Genomic DNA, 25,173 nt, shown 5'->3' with positions numbered 1-25,173 from the left:
ACAAGATTCATTAATAAAAAGGGGGGGCATGGGAAGATGTACAAAGCAGGGGAAGAACCCCTGTAGATTACAAAGGAGGAAGCTTGTCACCATAAAGATGCTCTAAGAACACTCCACATTTAGCTAAGCCATCTGCAGTATGATTGTATTCCCTTGGAATCCAAACTAACTTTACATTTAGGAAATCCAAATAGTCCCTGGCCTCATCAAGATAGTGACTTAATCTCCAAGGTCCTCCCTCTTTGTCTCTTAACCATTTTATAGTATTGGCTGAATCACCTACAATGGTTACATTTTGAATTCCAAATTTTTTATAATTCTGATTCCAGTGAGGGCAGCCATGACTTCAGCCTTTGTAGAATCTTCCATGCCAATTGGGCCGCTGAAAGTCCAACAGTCGTTTCCCCTTTCATCCCTTAAAGTTCCTCCAATACCAGCTAATCCGGGATTACCCATAGCACTGCCATCAAAGTTTAAGATCACCACTCCTTCACTGATGGGATCAGGAATTCTCAGGGGTGGTTGATGGAGGTGAGGGAGAAATGGAAAGGGGAAAACATCTCTATTGAGGTCATTGACTGAGACTCCTTTGAACAGATCTGAATTCACCGTCCAAAGGTTACAAAGGTAAGAAATATCTGAAATTAGCTCCTACAGGGACCTTAGTTTGTTGTCAAAAAGCCTTTTGTTTATTTCGTCCCAAACACCCCACAGCACTGCGTGTAACGTTGATAGCCAGTAGATTTTACCCCTCTTAACCCTGTTCCTTGCCACTGTTGAAGAAGGTCCTTGACATCCTTTGGTATAGTCCAACTGTAGCCTGTCATTTTCAGAAAATGGAACCAAATCTTTTGGGTGAAATTGCAATGAAGGAAGATGTGATTTGCTGATTCTCCTCCACTGAGGCATAAAATACAAACATGAGGGGAAATAGACAGTCTTCCCAAAAACTTTTTTTGCAAGAGATCACAAGTGTTAACTTTCTGGAGGCAAGCTTCCCAGACAAAGAAGCAAACTCTTGAGGGGATGTGGCTGCACCAAATCTTTTTAAAAGGAAAGGGGGGATGATGATTATCAGTAATCAAAGCCTTGAACATAAACATAGAAGAGAAATCGCCAGTGGGGTGCAGGGTCCAGATTCGGGTGTCAGACTTGGAGGGGGCGATGTAAGCTTCTTTAAGGGTCTGAATTAAAGATATTAGTTCAGAAATTTCTGAATCCCTTGGGGGTCTTCTGAGTTGAAGGTTAAGGGTGTTCTCAACAGTTTGGTCTGGAAGGTAGGCAAAAATGGTGGCTTCTTGGTCAAGGGAAGGCAGAAGAGTCTAGGGAAGGAGGCAGCAAGGGTAGAATCCCCCCACTAAAGGTCTTTCCAGAGTTTAATTTTTGAGCCATTTCCTACTTTATATCTTATGAAAGGAAAGAAAGAAGAATAGGTGGAGATGATGCCTTTCCATGGATTTGTGGATTTTATCCTGTTCAAATGAAGATTGCTACCCCACCCGTTTGCATTTGATTCATATTTACTTGATATGGCAGCAGTCCAAAGAGCATTGGGTTCTTTGGGGAATCTCCACAGCCATTTACCTAAAAGAGAAGAATTTTTCTCTTTTAAGTATCCAATTCCCAGGCCGCCTTCCACTTTAGGCTTACAAACTTGTTTCCAATTGACTAAATGATTCCCCTTTTCCCCACCTCCTACCCATAGAAAGTTCCTTTGAAGCTTCTCAATCTGATTCCTGATTTTGTTTGGAATCTGGAAAGTTGAAAGGAAGTAGACTGGCAGATTTGCTAAAGAGGCCTTCAAGAGAGTAAGTCTTCCCCCTTTTGAGAGATGGCATTTTTTCCAAGCTGAAAGTTTCTTCTCACATTTTTCCACCACGGGTTTCCAGAAATTGAGACTGTGTAGATGAACATGTTGAGTTTCTCTAGGTGCTAAATCCTAGAGAAACCACTGATGCCTACTCCGGTGGTTTTATCTTTTATCCCCTTACTCTTATTTTGTTCTTTCTATTTCTTCTGTTTTTCTTATTTATCTTGCTATTACAAGATTCTGCCAGTATAATTTCTCAGTCCAGTCAACATTGGTTAATGTTTTCTTCTTCTTCTTTTTTTTTTTTTTTGATAAATGAAGACATTTATTTATTAATCACATAATGTAAGAGTTAATCTTTTCTTCTTTTCATTGTTAACTTAAATAATTTTAGTAAGAACAATAACCTTTTCTTTTGGTGGGCAAATGGGCTACACAACAGGGGGCAGCCCTCCCTAAACAACTAAACCCCACAACCCCAGTGAAGGTGGGACTTGATCCCAGGCTCTTCACTGCAACCAGCAAGAGACTTTACCAGCAATCTAGATGGCACCTTCAAACAATAAGTATGCATGTGAGATGGTATACATACTGGACGGGGGCTAGAGAAATTAAACAAACTCCAGATCACCTCATTCAGGAAATAGGCCCCAACACCTCAGAAATATAATGCCAAAAAGAAAAAAAAAACAACTTACCAAGTTCAGTATGGAGACTTGGGGGAGTTTTCTATTCTGTGGTCTTAAGTAGGTGTCACATTTCAAACCACTGGGTCCCACTATGGTCTAAGGGTTTTTGAACTCACCACACCCTTGATAGGTGTGGTCGTCTGCATGCTGTGGTGTGTTGTGTTCCAAAATATTGGGATTGGGGATGTGTTGGTTTCAAGGTGAGATTTACTGAATCAATGCTAAATAAAGACAGAACAGTGTGCTCTGGTTGGGAACACAAGAAATAGGCATTCTCAAAAACTTATGACATTTTGAGGTATGGAACCACATATTGCTGATTCTAGAATGATAAACCTCTCAAAAGAACAGTCATACATTGCTGTGTCCTGCTACTGGATGAAATATAAAAATAACGCAGCATCGAACACCACATTAGAGAGACAACAAACCAATCTGAAAAAAAAAATCACTAAGTGCTAACAAACACCAATGGATCCACACAGTGCAATGTCTATCCCCGAGAGTCCTCCAATATCAACCTGAACTGCAGGCACAGACCTATGAATACCACAAACCCAGACCGCATCCAAACCTAAGACTGCAACACATGACCTCTCACCTTTTCACACACACACAGAAAGTCTTAACCTCAGCACATCATCCCTGACCTTAGAATGGTAGCTAACATTTTTTTACTGTTCCTTTAGCAGCTCCCCAATCTGCCGTCGTTTTTTCTCCTTATAGAACTGATTTATATACAGCAACCTGCCAGAGCAATCACAGTGCTTGAAGCAAAAATTCAATCATACTGACAGCCCTTGTACTCTTAAATCCTCATTACAAACCTCAGTCCAATTTATTTATCACAGTCTTTCTTTTTGCAACTGTAGCTTTCTACTTATACCAGTTTGCCTTTCTTCCCACAGAATGGATTTTAAAATTTGGTGCAAGATGTAGTATAATATTTTTGTTTATTTCCCTTCTTAATCTTTTCAAACTTGGAGAAAATAGTCCATGAGCCTTGGTTCAAGAAGTGCACAAGGCATAAGCTTCTCAGACCTTAAACACTGACTTTACATTTTTATGTCAAGATGCAACTATACAACAAATACTATATAAACATCTCAATAGAAGGGAACATCACAGATTACAAGGAGAAAAGAAGCCCACCAGCAACATCAGAGAAGCAACGAGTAAAATATGAAGTTGTTTGGGTAAGATATGAGGCAGCTTCGTTAAGAGCTGGTACAGAAGTAAATAGCTGAGGGAATAGTTGGGGGATATGCCCCTCATTTCTCAATCCATCATTCTGGCCCTGAAACAGAAGCAATTGTTAAAAGATGGAACTGGTTAAACCAACTAATAAGAGTTTTCAAGAGAAAAAGAACAAGGAGGCATCTTCAATTCAAACAAAGTAAAACATGTGAATAAAATAAGATTATGCAGCTACTAACCAAAGTGTTTTTTTTTTTTGAAAATAAATGCATTGAAGCCAAAGTAGATCAAAAAGTCAACTTTGAACAAATGAGAAAATTTTCTTTCTTTGAATAACCTAAACTCCAAAGTATTAACACTACCCAAACACAAGATATATGTAGCAAAGAAAACATGACCTTTTACTTATTAATTCGGCATCTTAAAAAGCACAGAAGATAACAGATGCACAAACATGTCCATAGTAGCCTTAGTCAGCCATACCCTGATGTTTTATAAGTTATAAATACTAGTTGAGTGGCATGTGCAAGAGGAGAGAAGAGAGAGGAAGGGAGAGAGATGAATATAGTGTGGAGAGAGAACTAAATGGATTAGATTTTTCACATAGTGATCTGGATGTGAAGCCCAGGGAGTATCAGCATTATAAAGGTAAGCCATAGCAGTTTGTATGCAGCTGCTTAAAGTGAAATAGGAAATACCTTTTTCCAGAAAGGGGGGAAAGGATACAGATTCAGCTGCAGGTAATTAATGATGGACAAAATGTAGTTTAAATAAGAGAGAAATGTTATCATTGCCATTTTTCTGCTTTTTTACTTTGAATACAAATACAGAATGCATAAAGGCTAGTGATACGTTATCCAAGAGAAAGTGTAGGAAGTCTAGAAATGGTAAAAAGCTATTGCATCATTATAAAAGTAGAATTATCCTTACCACCAAAGATGTAGTTGATTCTCCATATTTGGATTCTCTAGTTTCCATGACTGAGAGCAATCAAAGGTGAGAAGGAATCAAATAAGTTAACAGATCAAAGGATATTTTCAAGTAAAATGAAAATACAAAACAATATTTCTTTCTGTTTTTTGGGTAATGATATTTTCAAGTACAATAAAAACAATACTTCTTTCAAACTTATCATTTTTATGTCAAGAAGCTTGAAAGCTAAGAGTGCAAAAGGAACACACATTGCGAGCACAAAACTTTTATCGCCTTGGTTGCAAAAAATAATGACTTAATGAGCATAAAACTTTACAACATCCATATTATGAGAAAGCGAGATAACATGGTTCCAAGCTCTAATATTTCCACCAAAACAAAAACAAATTCTGAAAATATAATTTTCAGAAGTCTATTGTAATAGTTGCATTTTATTTCCAACTACAAATTAAATACTGTATAAGAAAATACTATGCTGCTGGAAACCAGAAGGGCTTTGACCAGTCAACCCCCCCATCATCTTGTGAATTTGATAAATAACTATCCGATTGGTGACCAATTTTATGATACTGGTTGACTGGTTACAACTTTTTCTGGAATCTTAGTCAAACTCTGCTGTATATGAAGAAAAGCTTCTTGCACCAATTGTTCAACCATCAGCGATGAAATAAATGAGTCAATTGTGCCACATCCATAACCAAGAAAATAACTCACTTGTGTGTTGATAGAGGTAAAGACATGGCATCATCCATAACTTGGAAGGTATTTATGAAAACAAGAAGGGTACCCTAAAAAATGTCTATAAAAAAGACAATAAAGGAAAAAAACAACCCTTCTATGTCTATGCTATATGCTACATACCACGCAGCCCTTTATCCAAACCTATTTCAATAAAGATAATGATGCAGACGAAACCATTGTGTGTATCCTCGGATGGGAACATGGATCCAAAGTAAGAGGCATATGATACTCACGATAGTAGATGACATCAGAAAAAGACTTGGCCTCTGAAAGGGCAGTAGCAATAAAACAACATTAATGCCATAACCTCTGCATTCTGACATTATACAATTCGTCAATCTGCACCTCTCTCTCTCTCTCTCTCTCTCTCTCTCTCTCTCTGTTGGACAAGTATTTCCTCAACCCTAGTTCAGGAACACGTTTATTGTGTCCTTTCAAAGTCAAGCACAAGAATCAGTTATACGTAACACTCCCATCACTCCCCCCCCCCCCCCACCAAAACCCAACCCCAAAAAAAAGTTCCAACCAAGTCACAAACACCGCCTTTGTAGAATAAATTTTATCCGCAATAAATCTTCAGCTTTATCTGTGGTTTTTTACTTTGCATACCTTGTTGTCAGCTACCTTCATTTAATAAAACACGCCCTCGATCGGATATATTTCAATACGAAGAGACTAGTCAAAAGACCAAAGTCCAATAAGTATAGTGCCCAACAAATTCAAAGAACCTTAACAGACCAACAACATGAAATATACATGAGAACACAATCTGAAACAAACCATGCGGTTAATTCAAATGCATTTCAACAACAAGAAGATTATTGTCTCGATTACTCAAACATTAAAAAAAAAGCCATTTGAATATAAGATTACAAGAAATAGAATGGCATTAATTCAATTGAATCTAGAATACAACTCTCGCAGAAATATCAATTTCCGTTTCCCTCAGGTCAAAGCCGATACAGAAAACTTGAAACAATTCAAAGCATTAACACTCTAAAGAACTCAAAATTCTCCAAATAACAGAGTTTTGTTTCCAAAACCCTAAATTGCGAATTGTTTCGGATCATACCGTTAGATGTAACCGAAATATCGAATAATCAAAAGAGGGAATCTGAATTACGTCGAGAAATGGAAGTTAGGGTTTAGAGCCTCATTGATCGGGCAAAGATATTCTTCAGTCTTCACGGCCAAGAAATAACAGCACAATAACCGGAATTTGGCGCAAAAAACTCAAGCCAAAATTTTGGAGGAAACGTTCAAGAGTTTGCCACATAAGACTTATGGAGGAAAAATGCATATAATAGAAACACGCGGCAGGAGCTTCCGAATCTGCTACAAAACAAAGGAAGTTTTTTTATTGGCCCACGTCACCACTATTGATACTAGGCATTTTACAAAGCGAGTTATCGAGTTCGCATCTCCGCCCCGCGAACGCCCCACTCAACGTGCCACTGTCACATGTCCAGTCGCACGCGGTGGGCTTTCTCGCGTCCCGTTAGCCCAAAAACGATCCCAATTTTCCTTTTTCTCATACAACGATTTTAAGAAATCATCCGAAAATAGAATCGTTTTAACCATCGGTTTTTAGGTCGATGGTCCGGCCATTCAGTTCGAACGGATGGCCCATTTTGACAAATAAATTAAAAAAATAAAATAAAGTCAAAATTATTGAATGGATCGATGGTTTGACCACTCGAGTCAATGGGTTATTGATTTTTTCAGTGGTTTTTTGTCAAATACCAGGTTTAGAGTAAAATAGAACCCGTTGCCTGGATAGTTCCTAGGCCGAACGGTCCAACCGTCTGGGTCAACGATGGTTCAAAAACCTTGCTCCCATATTCCCGCCCCCTCAACCTCAATGGTTCAATCGTTTTGGCCAAGCTATCAGCCTTTTCCATTGAATAGGGCAATCGAATCATCGACCCATTCAATGATTTTTTACTTTTTTTTTTGTCAAAACGGCCCATCCGTTCGAACCGGAAGATCGAACTGTCAACCCAAAAAATGATGGCCAAACAGTTCTATTTTTGGGTCATTTTTTAAAACATTGTTTTGAGGTTGAGGGGGCGAGAATATGAGAGAAAGGAGGTTTGGGCTCGTTTTGGGGTTAACAGGATGAGCTAATGGTCATCCCGTTAGCTTGCATGCAGGAACACCCCACTGCGTGCAATTGGGCATGTGGCAGTCGCACGTTGTGTGGGGTGACAAGTGGTGGTGGCCGCTTGGTGATAGTGAACTAGCCGGAGCGATAGTCGATGCCGGAGATCGAGTTGGATCTGAGCTCGGGTGGAGGAGAGTAAAATCGGTCAGACATGATTTGAGGTTGAGGGGGCAATAATATAGAAGCAAGGTTTTCGGACCGCCGTTGACTCGAACGGTCGGACCATTCGGCCCGGGAACCATCCAGGCAACAAGTTCCATTTTAATCCAAACCCGATATTTGGCCAAAAACCATTGAAAAAGTCAACAACTCGTTGACCCAGGCGATCAACCCAAACCTGTTCAATGATTTTTTACCTTTTTATTTAAAAAATTTTTAATTTATTTGTCAGAACGGGCCATCTATTCGAACCGGATGGTTGGATCGTCGACCCAGAAAACAATGGCCAAAACAGTTCTATTTTTTATTCGTTTTTAAAAACATTGTATGGGAGAAAGGAAATTTGGGATTGTTTTGGGGCTAACAGGACAAGATAACAGACGTCTCATTAGCCCCGCAAGCAGTGGGGCCACGCGGGAATGCCCCACCGCGTGCGGCTGGACATGTGGCACTCACACGTTGTGTGGGCATTTGTGGGGCAGAGATTCAAACTCCACGTTATTGCATCTACGACTCTGAGATGAGTTTGATCTCCTCCCCACAAGAATTCTATCCATGCCTACCCACATAACATTGTAGTCACACATTGAGAGCATCTTATCCTCCTACATAGTATTATGTACGGCGAGATGTGCCCAATGCAAGGGGGTAGTGTGTTGTTGATAGATGTGGGCAAGAGATTCAGAGTCCTTTGAGATTCAAAATAAAGTGATTTCTGAATTGGGATCTGCTACTTATAGAGTGCACCTCACTCTGACCTCAAAGGCACACGCATTGGGAACATTTTCCATGATTTAATAGCACAGGGTAAAATACAAAATCCTTCCCTAAAGTTTCTAACAATCATAAAAACCTCCCCTGTAGTTTCATTTTAACAAATACCTCCCCTGAACTTTTGAGAAAATGAAAACCTCTCTTCTGTCAAAGTCCTAGACATAAAATGTTAGACTAATGCACCAGTTTTTTCTAAATACCCATTCTACCCTTTTATAAATTATGTTACATACAAAAGTACTAAAATAACTCTTTAACTCGACGAAAACCTCCTTTAACAATCATCTCAGTAATTTTACATACAAAATTACTGAAACATGTATTTTTGTTGAGTTAAAATGGGATTATTTCAGTAATTTTGTATGTAAAATAATTTATAAAATTGTAGAATGGGTATTTGGAAAAAACCGGTGCATCAATCTAACGTTTTCTATTTGGGATGGTGACAGGAGGGAGATTTTTGTTGAGTTTCTGAAAAGTTCAGAGGTGGTAATTGTTAAAATGAAATTATAGAAGAGGTTTTTATGATTGTTAGAAACTTCAGAGGAGGTTTTTGTATTTTACCCTAACACATAAGTATGGGAGATATTCCCGATACATGATGGAATGTACCTATAAGATCATTGTAAGGAGCGGTGTGTGAGGAGCAAATCTGATCTTGTAATTCCTCTTCCCTCTCTGCCACAAAATCCTCCATCACAATTCCTTAAAAATGTGCAAAGGTGCACCCCACATGCACATCTCAACGTACATTGGGAACATTTCCCATATTAAGATGTTCCCAATACAAGGTAGCACCATGAGGCACTAATGTGAACTCTCAATATACACCTTATCTTGATTAGTGTATGCCAAAAGAATCGGAGCAAATGCTAATGTCCTTGCCTTCACTCTATTGTTGGATGGTCTTCCAAATTTGTTTGAACAATAACCCTTTGAGACCATTTAACTACATAAACCTATAAAACTTTTGGCTGGTTGGAAAAACAATCTGGACTATGTGTATGCCAAAAACACATGGCAGTTTACCAAGGGTGTAGGGTAAAAGAGTAGTTGCAACTAATGTTCTTGAAGGGATAGGATATCCATCACATGGATGCCCAAAGATTGCGGAATAAGGGGGCAAATTTCAAAAATTTTTCTCTCCCTTCAACTGGGAATCGAATTCCCTATTTAGAAAATCATATTTTCAAGGATCATTCTTGAACCATAAAGGAGCAGGGAGGGATTATACCTGATACGGAGAAATAGTATCTCCCAATGGAGGTGTTCACGCCCAAGGAATGATCCAAAATCTGCTCCCACTAAAGATGGCGCAGTGCAGGGTGGAGCAGAATCAACAGTATTCTTCCAAAAGAACTTGACCCTTCGCAAGAATCAACTGGATGGGCCGTTTTGACAGTTCGATCAAGATCAAATCTTGATTTCTCCCAAGAACTAAAAATCGAACTGCTGGAGGCGGCAAGAGAGTATTTGCAGGGTGCAGAATTCTCTCTTCTTTTGATTTCAACTCTGAAGACAGGAGTGTGTTGCATGCATGTCTAAAGGCTGCCGCCCCCTCTTCCTTTTATAATCTCAAAGGGATCAGCTCCTAATCCCATTAGGAGTTGCTAACCCAAATCATATTTGGATTAGAAATCCCTTTAAGTGATAAATGATAACCCTTATCTTATTTGCAGGTTAGATCAGCCATCTCCTAATCTAATTAGGAGGCTTTCAGATCTAAATCTTACCTAGATCTTGGACTCTTTAAGTGGATAGGGTCTGGGCCCAATCCTATCAGCTGATCCATCTCAGAATTCGCCCCTTTAAGTGACTAATCAAATTAGTCCAGTTCGAAATGGGCTTGAGGCCCATTTAAAGATGTATTCATTTAGCCTTCTAAACTGCTGCCCAGTTGGGCTTCTTTGTATGGCGTGGGACCCAAACATTAATCTACACATCAGGCACATGGGTTCAGCCCAGCCTTTGTTACAAGGCCTGGCCGAATACACTGTTATGGACAGTGCACCCCATGAAAACCATCTCATGGTCTCTATGGGCCCAATACTTACCCTAAGTGGTCCCTGGGCCAAGCCACCTTGTAACACCCAAGGACTGTGGGCAGATGCAAGATTAGCCCATTAGGTATTATCCTCAATGGTCTTACACTTAATTTCTCAGCCCATAATGATCATACACTGCCCGACAAGAGATGACCTCTCCCTCGGCTGCAAGGAACAATGTTGCACTCTCTCTTATATGGATCCCAGGAATTAAAACCTTTTGCAAATCATTTAGAAACCATAATATATATACTTTTATATCTCATATAAGATGTATTTTGCAAACTAAATCTCAACGATTGAAATTGGCTGCCGGCAGTCTTGGTTTCCATCAGTGAGAGTGCATCCCCGACCATTACCTTTGGCCAACAAAGGGGCTGATCCTGTCACTATGATCACCCACTCAGATGAATTCTCAGACTGTCCCAACAGACCCAGGTTTTGACCCCCGTTAAGGATTTCACTGAATGGTATATCAAAGATAACCCAATCCGACACCTAGTGCAGTATCATAATCGAGTCTAGGGGTCGGGTGTAACTTTCTAGTTTTGCCCATCAATCTCTAAGGTCCAGGGCAATACTGGAAATCCAGTTCAGTTCAAAGATTCAATTAATCCTACACTATAAGTGCCTAGGGTCTCACACCGGCAGCTGAGACAAGCCACCCCAACCGACTTGGTGGCACCATAGTGTTAGCCATGTCAAGATATGTCTCCTTAAACCGACCCACTCGCTGTGAACATTCTAAACTAACACGAGTCTTGTCAAGTGTCTAGTTTAAGGGTATTACATAAAAACATACCAAAGGAACATGAATCAAATATGCACTTTTATTTATTTACAATAAATTCATAAAGTATACCATCTTGATTGAAGCTAAGGGCATACAAAACTGTCTATCAGTTCTTGTAACCAAAAGACAAGCAATGAACTTAAAAGTGCAATCATAGTAATTTCATACGTCCCATCCAGGCTGACAGCCAATAAGGTGGCGGTGGTCTTGATCTAAGCCGGCAGTCAATTAGACGGCGGATCAATGACCGCTGCCTTAGACCTTACGACAATCTAATCTCGCTCGAGGACACATGAACGAAATGAATGATGCCTCCAACGTCGCTCCTTGATGCAAGCGAAGGTTGCTTCCAGTTCCAGGGCCATGCCTAATAGAGTAATACTGCTGGGTTCGCTATTTCGAGCCTTTGCTTGATTGTTGGTGATGTCTCCTAGGACATGACAGTGTATCTCGTCTTCACAGAAGGTCAAGCATGCATTAATCAAACAGACAGAGAGAGAAAGTAATTTCTACATATTACAATGGTGCATATGAGAGAATTGAAGCTCTGAACAAGTGATGATGATTAGTTAATTATATGTGAACTAATTGGACCAGACTAGCTTACAAAGACGTTCCAACTTTTCTTTGATGGTGGAATCATCACACTTGGACATCTTTAATTTCCCAAGATGATAAACAAGAAGATGAGTTAGAGTACTACAGTGTGCTTCCATGGGGCGTCACTTTTAATGTAACGTGACCTTGTTTCTGGATGGAGTTTGATGGAAAGAAAGATCATGCAGCGTAAACATAATGTGACCCTTAGCTTGTTTCTCGATCGAGTTTGGTGTGGTAACCGTAGCTCTTTAGGTTGTGGGATTTGGATGTGTGGGAGCTTCATGTGGTCATCAAATCTTTTCCTGCACCTTACTCTTCACTTCATACGTCTACAGCAATTCTTTTAGAATTTCTCTGGATTAGATAACAGTACCATAATCAGATTGAGCTAAGGGTGCAAATGGATCGGTTGTATCCTATTTTATTGGATTCAGATGTCTCCTGTCGAATTTTTAGATCAGATAATAGGATCTGATTGAAAATCGGAATCACCCCTATTCAATCTATTATTTATTTATTTATTTATTTATTTATAAATATGTTTATATTGTATTTTTTATAGTTTTTTTATATTGTATTTATTCTTTTATGGGTAAAACCATAAAAGACTTAAAATACCCTCTATTTTCATAAATTAAAGACACATGTAAAATCATTTAAAATTTGAAAAATCCTATTTTATCCATATATATAGGATTAAGAAGAAGAAGAAGAATGTTGAAAGATGATGAATTAATGGGCTGGTTTAGTTAATACAAAAAGAGGACAAAGGGAAGTATAAGCTTAGCAAAACAAAAGAAAAAGAAGCTCTGGAGAGAGTTGGGTTGGTTCAAGTTTCCAGAATGTGTTTGTTATATTTGATTAGTCGTTTCTCTCTCCTTTCATAGATTGAGAAATCATAAAATTTTCTGAACTCCACCTGCTGTCTGCTGACCAGCTCTCCCACTTTTACTTTACCTTCTCTCACCCAAACCAACCCTACGTGCTTTCCACTTCTTTGTGTCGTTCCTAGCCAAAATTAACCCACAACGATTTTCACTTAGGCCACGTTTGTTTGGGGTGGAAAATAGAATCGGGTAAATTTTATACCTCGGTTTCAATTTTCCACATGTTTGGAAAGTGTGTAGTTTTATACCGTAAATCGGTGTAAAACTGATCTTTGACTTTTTTTTACACTGATAATCGATGTAAACTATACATTGAAATTATTGGTATCGGTGTAGTTTTACAATCTCTCTCTCTTTCTCTTTCTCTCTCTCTCTTCGCAGATCAGAACCCAAGGCGGCAACGGCAGGCGATCTGAAACCAGTTGCTGTGGTTGGTCTGCTCTTCTCCTTTCTGAAACCAATTGCAACAATCTGAAACCAGGCAATTTGAAACCAGTTGCAGCGGCAGCAACAACGTCTCTTTCTTCCTATCTTCTCCTCTCTCTCTCTCTCTTCTCCTTCTCCCCCTTTTTTTCTTTCTCTGTTCTGTCACTGCCGCTGCAATTGTAACGGTAGATCTGAAACCAGGGCGGCAATGACACCGTCATATCTCTCTCTCTCTCTCTCTTATCCTTCTCTCTCTCTTCTTCTTCTTCTTTTTCCCCTTTTTTTTCTTTCTTTGTTTTGTCACTGCCGCCGCAACTGGTTGCAGTGGCAGATCTGAACCCACCTCCCATCTGTCTCTCTTTCGTTCTCTCTCTTTCTCTCTTCTTCTCATTTTTATTCTTTTTCTTCTTCCTTTGCTTCCCTCCTTTCCTTTTTCTTCTTCTTCTTCTTCTTCTTCTTTGTAAATTTTCACAGAATTTATACCTTGACAACCAAACATGGGGAGTGTAAATTTTCAAAATCTACCGGTTTCAATTTCCATCGACAACTAAACTGGTTCACATTTCCTATCAGTGAAAAACTGAATTTACACCTAAAACAAATGCAACCTTAAAAGAAATTGCTTTTCGCTTAAGGCTGTTTTTGGAATTAGTGTAAAACGTCATCAGTGTAAAAATACACCAATGATGTTTTACACTGAGGCTGCGTTTGGAAACGATGCAAATAAGTGTGAATGCAAATATGTAGAGTGTGAAACGGTTCATATAAATTACAAAATTGGGTTAGTTTTGCAATGACAAATTTACTTTCTTACCAAATAGACTTTTAGTTTTAATGGATGCAAACATGAATTCCAATGAAGCATATGCTTTTTTTTTATTATTTTTTTTTATAAAAATCTCACTTGAATGCAAATTTACTTCTTTTTTATTGATGTACTTTTACATCTTATTATCAATGTAAATATTCATTGGTTTGTCATTTGTCAATGCATAAATGTAATGTTGCCAAACACAGGCAAAAGTGAACCAGAGTGCAAATTTACCCTGAACCGGGATCTACACACCATTTGCATCATTTCCGAATGCAGCCTGAATTGTAAAAGTGACTGTTGCTTTTTGAAAAACACAATGGATGAAGAGTGTAAAGTTTTACTCAATAAAATAGATGTAGTATTTACATTGATAGTCGATGTAAAACTTTACATTTGATAGGTTTTACATTGATTATCAACGTAAAACTCCACTCCATCCAAACGCACACAAAACTGAATTGGAGTGGAGTTTTGCGTTGATCATAATTATACTTTCATTCCAAACGCGAACAAAATAGAACTGATGTAAACTTTTACACTAGTCTTGATTTACACCGATTCCAAACACAACTTAAAGAAATTTCTAAGTATGGACCAATTTCAATTTCAGATGGCAATACTAATATGATAAAGATCCAAATGAGGTAGGACGAGGAAGTAGGATCAGTGATGTTCACCAACACGTCCTAAAGAGTAAAGATGATGTAGTTAATTTTTTTAGAAAAAAAAAGCTTCAATACACGTAGTTAATTGTGAGAAAGAGGATATACAGCACCCCTCTTTTTGTTAAACATACACTGTGCAAAGATTCACATCCATAGATATTACGATGTTGATTTTTTGTTAAGTCATCTCGTGGTACCTCTATTTATTTGTGCAGGCATCAATCCATCTTCTATTTGGCCATGCATGTAGAGAGAGAGAGAGAGGTAGGTAATTTGATATATCCACCACCCACATGAGTTTGAAATGGTATATTTTGAAAATTTAAAAGAAAATGAAGGATAAAAGAGTCATAAGGTATATTTTAAGTCTTTTTTAAAAATCCAGGGTATGTTTAAGCTTTTTACCCTTATTTTTTTTACAAAAAAACATGTATATATATGACAAAAATGGTTAAAAAAACACTTGCATTTTGGTTTTTCTTTATATAAACTGTTATATTTTTTAAAGTTTTCAAAAATTAAATCGCATTGGATCATATTCAGATATCTGACATCCTTAATGGATTCAGATTTGAATCCGTGTTTGTGAGGTCAGGTTTGAATCCGTGTTTGTGAGGTCAGGTTGGATTTACCCTTCGTGCTATCAGATTAGATTCGGATATACCCATATTCAATCTATTTGCATCCCCAGATTGAACTATTTTGAAACCAATGCGCCACAAATTCAGATGTGCTCTAAAAGTCACTACAGTCACACATTGGGAACATCACCCTTGTCAATCATGGGGTAAGTTACCAATGTGCTCCATCTTATAATATTAAGAAAATATTGAAATATAATAAGATGAGAGATTCCTATTATTTGACCCACAAGGGCAATTGCATTTTTTTCCTTTTGAATTTAATCATTGACTATTGCATGGAATCTGTATGGACAAAATTCAAAGTATTGAGCCTATCATAGAATAAGTATGAACTTTTAGGTTATGTTTGGTTTGAAGGAAAAATGTAAGGAAAGGTGGGGAACCTATGCAAGGTTTAGTTTAAGGTCATTTATACACTAAACGAAACACAACATTAAGGTCATCTATAAACTAATTAGTAAGGGTTAGTTTAGTTTAAGGTTCTAAATGTTAATAGATATCCTATCATATCCATTAACAAATTATCAAACAAAAAGAATAAAAGGTTTTAAATTACATATCAAGAGTAATAATACTTTGAACAATGCGACCATACGGAGAAAGCCTTGTTGACAACTCATGCTGTCAAACATGGATAGCTGAATTATCACCATAGTGCAGCATGGTTATAAGGCATGCCATCATTTTTAACCCTTGTTTGATTTCACTTAAGAAATACTTCTTTTAACAAGTACTTCTTTTAAGAGCTGAGACCATACATTAAGTTGTTATTAAGTGGTTTTATGTGTTTAGTAAAAAAGTAACCTGAAGTTGATTTTTTTTCAACACTTTTTGAAGAAGTATTTCTCCAATAAAATGGGACAAATCAATCCTTAGCATTTTCTTATAATACCTAAAATACCCCTTCACGAGGGTTATACCTCCATCTCCTCTCATTCGAATAAGGTGGCAACACACCCAGTTATAAGTCCATCGGCATTGATCGATGGTGAGGAAAAATGGTTGGCAGATTAGTCATTTTTCCACTTTCTTCTATTTTGTGAAGCTATTTTTCTCATTGAACTGAGGGCTAAAATTGTTATTTGTGTCAATATAAGTACTTATGGGGAAAGTAGCTTTACCAAACATCTCTACCCCAATAAATGCTTGAAAACATAATAAGTGATTTGACAAGTGGATTACCAAACAACTTTAAGTGGTTGCTAAAATGAGTATTTTTAATAACCACTTAATCATTAAAACATGGCCTTAGATAAATTCCATTACTTTTTTAAAGAGTCTTGGATTAGAAGAATAAGAACCACAAGGGTGTTTGATATTGTGGATGTTCTTTTGTCAAACATTTATGTTTTGAAAATAGTTAAAGTGATAGTGTGCATTTTTTAATTATATATTCAAGTCAATTAGGCATCGTGTAGACAAAAAGGTAAAAAATGGTGGTATTATTAAAGGACCCAAATAATGTTCTTGCAATGTTAGTTTCCATAAAAACCAAGGTAAACACTCCAACCAAACAGAAAAAAATGGTAAAACCAAGGTTTTTAAAACCGACCTGAAGAACAAATCGGTTAGGGGTCCGATTCTTGAGTCAAACGGTCCAACCATTCAAATCGAATTATCAGCCCATTCTAACAAAAAAATAAAAAATGTTTAAACGGTTAACTGCCTGGATCAGCCGTTTGCTGACCAAAATCAATGATTTTTAAAAAAATCCGATTTTCTGGAAAAAATAGAACCGATCACCTAACCAGTTCGCATTTTTTTTTTTCGGTACAACCATCTGGTCCGATCCGGTTTTGAAAACCATGGGTAAAACAACCATGCTTACTTGGTGTTGGTGTGGAGCATTTATATAAATAAATGCCTACTGTTCCAAAAACGAGCCTGGATTAGGTGGAGACAAGAATGCATACACCTGGCTGGACAAACCATCATGAGTGAACACACTGGCTCCATCTGTCTCCATCTGTCCATCTTATCCGGAGGCTCCAAAATCCTAGTACAGTGCATGAATCTTTTTGACACATTGTTGACCTATCACCAGGCCTATCGGCCATGACTTCGTATCCATTAGCCACTTAACTATTTATTTAGAGAAAACAATTGTTGACCAAGTCAATGATCCAATTCCCTACCAATTAAACTGTCAAACCATTCAATCCGGCAGATTATAGGTTAGATGTTAAAGTTGTTTTTCTTTGTATTACTATCCATTTTAATCTTTAATGACAATAATTCTCAGTTATTGCATTTATTATTATAAAATAATAAAACATGACATGTCCAATTCTTTAAACAAATTTTGGATGTTTATTACATTTTTATATTTCTATTATTTGATTTTTGAAATCACATATTAACCCATGATCCAAATGGTTGAACCATTAGCTTATCACCTCGAGAAAAGTGATTAGGTTGTTTTCTAAATGTTAATCCCCTTATTCACCACCTGACCAATATTTGGATCATTCACCACTATTGCCCAGCCACAAAATTCCAATTGGAATATGTGGACCTGTGTTAATTCTTTTCTGCATATTTTCTGCACTTCCACCAAATATGTGACAAGTGTCTCAGTACACGTGTAAATACCGGTGCAATGACTATATTTAAGACTTGTTTGGAAGGGCTTCAGCGTTGATTGAATTGCACTAAAACCCTTCAAGAAAGTTGCCAGAAATAGTTTCACAGGAAAGTTCTTGGCTCATGTATGTGTATTTTTGGCATTTAAGGTTTTTCAAATCTCTCACAAACGGGCACATAATTGGACACCAGTATCCAGTGAAAGGTGCAATTTCTGTGCAGCTCAAAGTCCAGCTGACAATATCATTCCATATGCGTGGTATGATGGTATTGATCCTGCAACAGAAAATGTAGGAAGTCTTCAAGTGTTAACAAATAGAAATTTATTTGTTCAATAAAACTATCACATCATGATGACAACGCAGAAATTTAGAAACAGCGCAGGCTGTTTTTCCTGATAGCCAAACTTTATTGTGACTTGCACCAAAGACCATACATCGGCACAGACAGTTTTTCCCTAACATTACCCTTTGGGCTCTGTTTCAAATTTCAACGTAAAAATGCGTGAATTTTTTCCCTGGTCGAAATACTCGGGAAGCCAGTTCTAGTCTTCTAGACTTGATAGTAACTAAATCATTAAATCAAACGTCCAACCATCCAGTTAAACAGTTCACTATAAACGTTGAGAAAATTACAACAAACCTGTCTTATATCAAAATAAGCTAAAAATAATAAATTTTTATAAATTTATCAATTTATCACAATTCAAGAGGATACTTTTTTATTTTTTTATCAATAACAAAGATTTCATTAATTGATTAAGTGATAAAAAACATTCAACTGGAGCTAAAGTAACTTAACTCCTTACAAATGCCACTAAAGCCAAAAATACAGAAAAAATTTATAGTTGAGCCCAAAAAAACAGAGTTCCTATTCACCCCTTGTCTAGCTAATCCATGTGCAAAGGAGTTTGCACTTCTCTCTATCCAAGTGCATCGAACTTCCATATCTTTTGTCAGCCAGTTGTATTTCCTCTTATCATTGCTGTAGCTCCATAGTCTTGAATTTTCTTCTTTTAATCAATTCACTACAGTTTCAAAGTCTCCTAAGATCAGCTTGTTTGTGTTCAAGTCCTTAGCCCTTTGAATCCCTTTCAGAGCTGCTAAAATCTCAACCCTCAATGGGTCCCGTATTCCAATTGGCCCAGAAAACATAACCATCACAATCCCTAGCTCTTTTGTCCCTCAAGATTCCCCCTATTCCGAAGGGCCCAGGATTGCCCATGTTGCTGCCATCAAAGTTCAGTTTGGTAAAGCTGATAGGTAGAGGGGTCCAAACAGAATTTGAGACCCTCTTGGCTGGGGCTGAATTTGCAATTTCCTTCCAATTCCTGGACAAATCATCAACTGAGAAGTCCATAAATAAGTTCACTGTTTTCAGCCAATGAACTACCCTTGCATGAATCACTTCTATCACTGCTTCTGTACTTCTTTCATTTCTTGAGAACATTCTAAAGTTTCTTTCTTCCCAAATAGACCAACACACTGCGGCCCTAAATAAAGAAGTAAACCATTCCCAAATATAGTTTGCAAATTGATAAGAAATTAGTAAGTGAAAACCCAGACTCACCAGCGGCTTTATAGAGGACACAACAATGAGGAGAAAGACATCAATTGAGCCTTTATTTTTGAAGAAGAACTTCTGTGTTAACTCTTTCCAGTAAGGCTTCCCAACAGAAACTTCCCACCTTTGGAGGAATAGGTTGAGACCACACCTCCTTAACAGGAAAGGACAGACCAAAGGGAACAACCGGTTGTGTTAAGGCTTGAAAAAAGGAAGCACAAGAGAAGGTACCAGAAGGAAAGAGTGTCCAAATTCTGTTGTCTACCTTTGTCAGTTCTAAGAACACTCCTTCAAGGATGGAAAGGAGTAATAAGGTACTATCAAATTCTCTCTCACCAATTTCTCTTAGTCCCAAATTCCAACCGAACCCCAAAGAGGACTCAGAAGGTACAAGGAAAGTAGAAATTGGTTCATCCTTGAAAGTAGAGATGGCAAATAAAGTTGGGCACTGATCCTTTAAAGGAGAATTCCCAACCCAAACCTGTTCCCAAAATTTAATAAGGTGGCCAGAGTGCAAATCATACCTAATCCAGGGAAGAAAGAGAGGCTGAATAGCTTGGATTGCTTCCCAAGGAGATTCCCTTGTGATCCTTACTAGAATGCCATAGTCCTATCCATTTTCTGCAAGTCCATAAATACTATTCACTATCTTAGCCCACAACTTTTCTTTTTCTAGAGAGAACATCCACAACCATTTCCCTAATAAGGCTAAATTCCTCTTCCTTATATTCCCTACACCTAGACCCCCTTCATTCTTACTTCTACACACCACCTCCCACCCCACCCTATTGCCCTTTTTTCTCCTCCCCTGATTCCCAAAGAAAGTTCCTCATTAGTTTTTCTAGCTTACTAGCCACCCTTGCCAAAATCTTAAACACCGACAAAAAATACACAAGCAAGTTGGCCAAGACAGACCTAATTAAGGTGATTCTCCCTCCGAGTGAAATAATTTTTCTTCCAAGAGGCTAGTCTCTTATCAAATCTTTCCACTACCGGATTCCAAAATCCTTCTCTCTAAGGATTATCACCCAAAAGCAAGCCAAGTTAACTTAAGGGCCAATTGGACACTGCACACCCCAAGATAACATCACACTCCATGATCTCCCCTTCCCCTAAATTAACCCCTACAATACAATTTTTCTCAAATTTACTTTAAGAGTTGACGTTTGCTCAAAAAATTGTATAATGAGTTTCAAATTCCTAATCTAATTCAAGTCTCCACCTTCACAAAAGAGAATCATATCTTCTACAAATTGTAAATGAGAAAGAGGCGCATTCTCCCTTCCAATACTCCAACCCCTAATTAGGTTCTTGGAATCTGCTCTACTAATTAACTTACCCAACACTTCTGCAACCAAGGTAAATAGAAAAGGAGATAAAGGGTCTCCTTGTTTAATTCATCTCAAAGCTGGAAAGAAATTCTCTACAGCCCCGTTCACCAAGATAGAGTAATGACATGTTCGAATACAACCCATCACTCACCTATACCATCTATCTCCAAACCCAAAACTATTCATCACCTCTAACAAGAAAGACCAGTCTACAAGATCATACGCATTTTCCAACACCAATTTACAAACCACCCCCTTTTTCTTTGATCTCTTAAAGTCCTCAACACTCTCATTTTCTATAAGAATTTGATCTATTATTTGCCTTGATTATTTTCTAAAATGGTAGGGAGCACCTTCCTGATCCTAAGGGACAACACCTTTGTTATGATCTTGTATAAGCTATTTACTAAGCTTATTGGTCTATAGTCCCTCGTGTGATTTGCTTCTTTTTTCCTTGGGGACCAAGGCTAAGAAGGTAGAGTTCAAACTCGACTAATCACTCCTCTGTTAAAAAATTCCTCAAACACTAGCAGAAGGTCCTCTTTCAGTATCTCCCAACAGTTGTAAAACCAACTAAAGGAATGCCAATCCAACCCCTTGACCCAAACTCCATTATTTAAAGGCCTTCAGAAAATTGATCTAAAGTGTTCTACAAAGGCTCCAACCATCTCATTGTGACTGGACAAAGTAACCCCTTCAACTTCCAGGCTAGAGATGAAAATTTTCCTCCTTCCATTTGCCACTCTATGAAAATATTTGGTATTCCTATCCCCCTCTTTCAACCAAATGCATCTTGATTTTTGCTTCCAACTTATTTCCACCTTTAGCAAACAATCCTTTAATTGTTTCTACAGCCTCCATCTAAGATCCTTACTCTCTTCTGTAAGGCACACCTTGTTAGACAATGTATGCCCTTAGCTCCAATCAGACTGATGTATAGATATAGAAACATTTCCAGAGACATGAACTATGTTTTTCTCACTAAGATAGGAGGGAAACCTCAGGGATGAACAAATGGAGATAAAACATAGATAAAAGTCATTCTATGAAAGATAACATGAAACAATATTAAGGTCGTGGACTAATTAATTGTGCCTTTTATCAGAAATGACATGCAGACAATTTGCTAAATTGTTAGACGACAACAAATTGAAAAGACCCAACTATGTAGACTAGTTTCGTAACCTAAACCTAGTGCTCATGTCCGAGAAATTGGACAAGGCTGCCAAAAACCCAACACCAGAACATCCGGGTAATAGGGCTTCTGAGGCAAGGAGGGAATATTAGGAGTGGGAAGAGAAAAATTCTCCAGACTGGTGTTATGTCATAGCCTCCTTGGATAAAATTCTATCTAGAGACAGTTTGACAAAATTGATATCTTCAAAGATATCCTAGATAGTCTTAAAACCATGTATGAGGAGCGAAATCGTTTTGCAAGACAAAATGTACTCTAACTATTGATAACCACGAGGATGACTGAGAGCCAACCAGTTCATGACCATGTCATGCGGATGATAGGTTATATAAATGAATTGGAGGCTCTTGGCTCCTAACTTGACGATGACACCAAGATTGATGTTGTCCTAAACCCTCTACCCTCGTCCTTTAATCAATTTGTCATGAACTACAACATGCACAAGCTAAAAGTTAGCCTACAAGAGCTCAACAATATGTTGCAAAAAGCTGAACAATTGATTAAAAATGATAAGTTAGTAGCCATGCTTGTTGAAGGTGGCAAATCCGGTAGAAAGAAAAGAAAGGGTAAAAATAAGCCTTAGAAAAAGGGAGGCAAACTAAAGAAGCAGAAGAGAGATAAGTCATCTAATGAATGTCACTTCTATAAACAAAGTGGGCACTGGAGGAAGAATTGTTCTTAGTATCTAGAATCCCACAAGAACAAAGAAGGTAATTTTGAATATCTTGTCATAAAAACCAATATGTTGGTCACTTTTGCATCCTAGTGTATTAACTCTTGAGCTTACACTCATACATGTAACACATTGCAGGGGTTCAAGGAAAGTAGAATGCTGAATGATGATGATGATGTTGTTGTGCTTTACTTAGGGACAACTGCAACTGTTGCAGTTACTGTTATAGGAACAATAGATTTAATTTTTATAGAATGAATTGTTACATTAAAAGATTGTTTTTATGTACCTTTACTTAGAATAAATTTGATTTCTGTTTCTAAGTTATGTAAGGATAGTTATTCTATTTTATTTAATAATCAGATTGCAATTAAATTGAATAACCAATTCCTTACTCATAGAGAACTTGAGAATGGTCTTTATGTTCTCCATCATTCTCTAAAAACAAATGTGACTGAAACCATATCGAAACACATCCCCAAGAAAAGAACACGTAATACAATTAACCTCGTGTGCCTGTGGCATTACTAACTTGGTCATATTAATAAAGAATGTATCACAATATTGGTGAATGATGGTCGTCTAGATTTTTTTCATCATGCAAGATCTACCAACTTGTGAACCTTTCTTTCAAGGCAAAATGGCAAAAAGGCCATTTATAGATAAGCCTAAAAAAAATACGAGCAAAGTTGACCTTATATATACTGATGTATGTGGTCCCATGAATGTTAGGACACGAAACCAATACTATTATTTCATTACTTTCACCGGTAATTAATCTCGATATGGTTACGTGTACCTAATGAGACATAAGTTCTGAATCCTTTGAAAAGTTTAAGGAATTTAGATAAGAAGTTGAGAAACAGTTGGGGAAACAGATCAAAGCCTTCGATCAGATCGAGGAGGTGAATCTCTTCGACGAATTTAGAGACTACTTAAAGGACAATGGGATTATATCACAGTTGTCTCTTCTTATGACACCACAATTAACCGGTGTCAAAGAGAAAAAATCAGACTATTAAATATGATCCGATCACTCATCGTCCATTCAAAGTTACCCATATCCTTTTGGGGGCGTGCATTAGAGACTGCAATTTACGTGCTGAACCGGGTTCCAATCAAGTCGGTTCCTAAGACTCCTTTCGGCTAGACATTGCTCAGGCCGTTAGTGTTGTACGTAGATACCGATCATACATAGGACAAGAGCATTGGACTGCTGTGAAAAATGTACTAAAATACTAAAGTATCTTCGATGATAGTTCCCTACAGATGGTCGGTTATACTGATGTCGACTTCTAGCCTGAGCTAGATGATAGAAAGTCTATATCTGGATACTTTAGGACCACAACTAAGGCCAAGCACATTACTGTAAATGAGGCTACCTAATAAATAGTATGGATCAAATCCGTACTGGAATTTAGAATCCTACCATATCACCCATTCCACAGTTGTGTGACAACCTTGCATTTATAGGAATTGTTAGTAGATGGGACATCTAGATTCAGAAAGTAGCATTAGGGGAAAATGTAGCAAACCCATTGATAAGCCATTGACACAGAAAGCGTTTTAAAAACACGTAGACAGTATAAAACTGACGGTTGTGCCCGATTGAACCAAAGTTCAAATGGGAGCTAGGGGTGTAAATGGATCAAATTCGAATTGGATCAGGCAATATCCGAATTCGAATCTGATTAGAAAATTTGATATTCGAATTTGATTCAATATCTAACGGATATTGAAAATTAATATTCGAATTTGAATCCGATTAAATATTCAAATATTCGATTCGAATTCAATTAATTAATTATTTTAGATAATTAAAAAAATAATTTATTAATATAAAGTATATAAGTATAAAAATTATTTATATACTAATAAATTATAAAATATTTTATATATTATAAATAAGAATTAAATAATCGATCGAATTTGGATATTTATCGAATCGAATTAGGTCATATTCGAATTCGAATCCGATTGACTATTTGGTATAAATAGGACATCTGAATTCGATATTCGAATTCAATTTGATTATGTCGAATATTGAATTCAAAATCGGATTTTTGAATACCGCTTACACTCCTATTGGGAGTTGTTAGACAGTGTATGCCCTTAGCTCCAATCAGACTGATGTATAGATGCATTTATTGTAAATGAATAAAAGTACATTATTGTTTCATGTTGATATTGGTATGTTTTTGTGTAATTACCCTTTAAGCTGGACACTCATGAGACTCATGTCAGTTTAGAATGTTTTCAGCCATTGGATAGACTTGGAGAGTTTATCCTGCCAAGGCTGACACTGATGTTCTACCAAAGAAGTTGGGGTAGCTTGTCTCAACCGCTAGGGTTAGACCAGAAGCACATGTAGTGTGTGTTTGTATGAAACATTGAACCTAAACCATTTTCCAATTATGCCTTGGACCTTGGAGATTGATGGAAAAACTGAAAAGTTACACAAAATCCCTAGACTTGATTATGGTATTG

The 25,173-nt window shown here is 37.5% G+C and overlaps 2 protein-coding genes across 4 annotated transcripts in view; both read right to left on the bottom strand.

Annotated features, from left to right (window-relative positions):
- LOC148880455 (alpha/beta-Hydrolases superfamily protein) overlaps positions 1 to 6,698 on the bottom strand; it is a 33,053-nt gene extending 26,355 nt beyond the window's left edge. The window contains exons 1-4 of one of the 3 annotated variants that reach the window (XM_088962370.1): positions 6,443 to 6,644; positions 5,980 to 6,045; positions 4,627 to 4,676; positions 3,652 to 3,796 (exon numbers count right to left, since the gene is read on the bottom strand). In XM_088962370.1, coding sequence (XP_088818496.1) covers positions 3,652 to 3,796; positions 4,627 to 4,674 — 193 coding nt within the window. In that variant the 5' untranslated portion in view covers positions 4,675 to 4,676; positions 5,980 to 6,045; positions 6,443 to 6,644. Of the gene's footprint in view, positions 1 to 3,651; positions 3,797 to 4,626; positions 4,677 to 5,979; positions 6,046 to 6,442 lie in introns of all 3 variants that reach the window. The other 2 variants (XM_088962369.1, XM_088962371.1) reach the window with 2 other exon arrangements.
- An 11,220-nt stretch (positions 6,699 to 17,918) lies between these two features.
- Positions 17,919 to 25,173, bottom strand: part of ASG3 (SNF2 domain-containing protein / helicase domain-containing protein) — a 73,758-nt gene continuing 66,503 nt past the window's right edge. Inside the window, exon 18 of the mRNA XM_088962368.1 lies at positions 17,919 to 18,200. The gene's annotated coding sequence lies outside the window, so the exon portion shown is untranslated. The remainder of the gene's footprint in view (positions 18,201 to 25,173) is intronic.

This window comes from Nelumbo lutea, chromosome 1, assembly GCF_056320005.1.
Source record: "Nelumbo lutea isolate HS-2025 chromosome 1, American lotus-T2T, whole genome shotgun sequence".
In the NCBI taxonomy this organism is placed as follows: domain Eukaryota; kingdom Viridiplantae; phylum Streptophyta; class Magnoliopsida; order Proteales; family Nelumbonaceae; genus Nelumbo; species Nelumbo lutea.
Note: the sequence above shows the minus strand (reverse complement) of the source record. Positions and strands in the feature narration are given on the sequence as shown.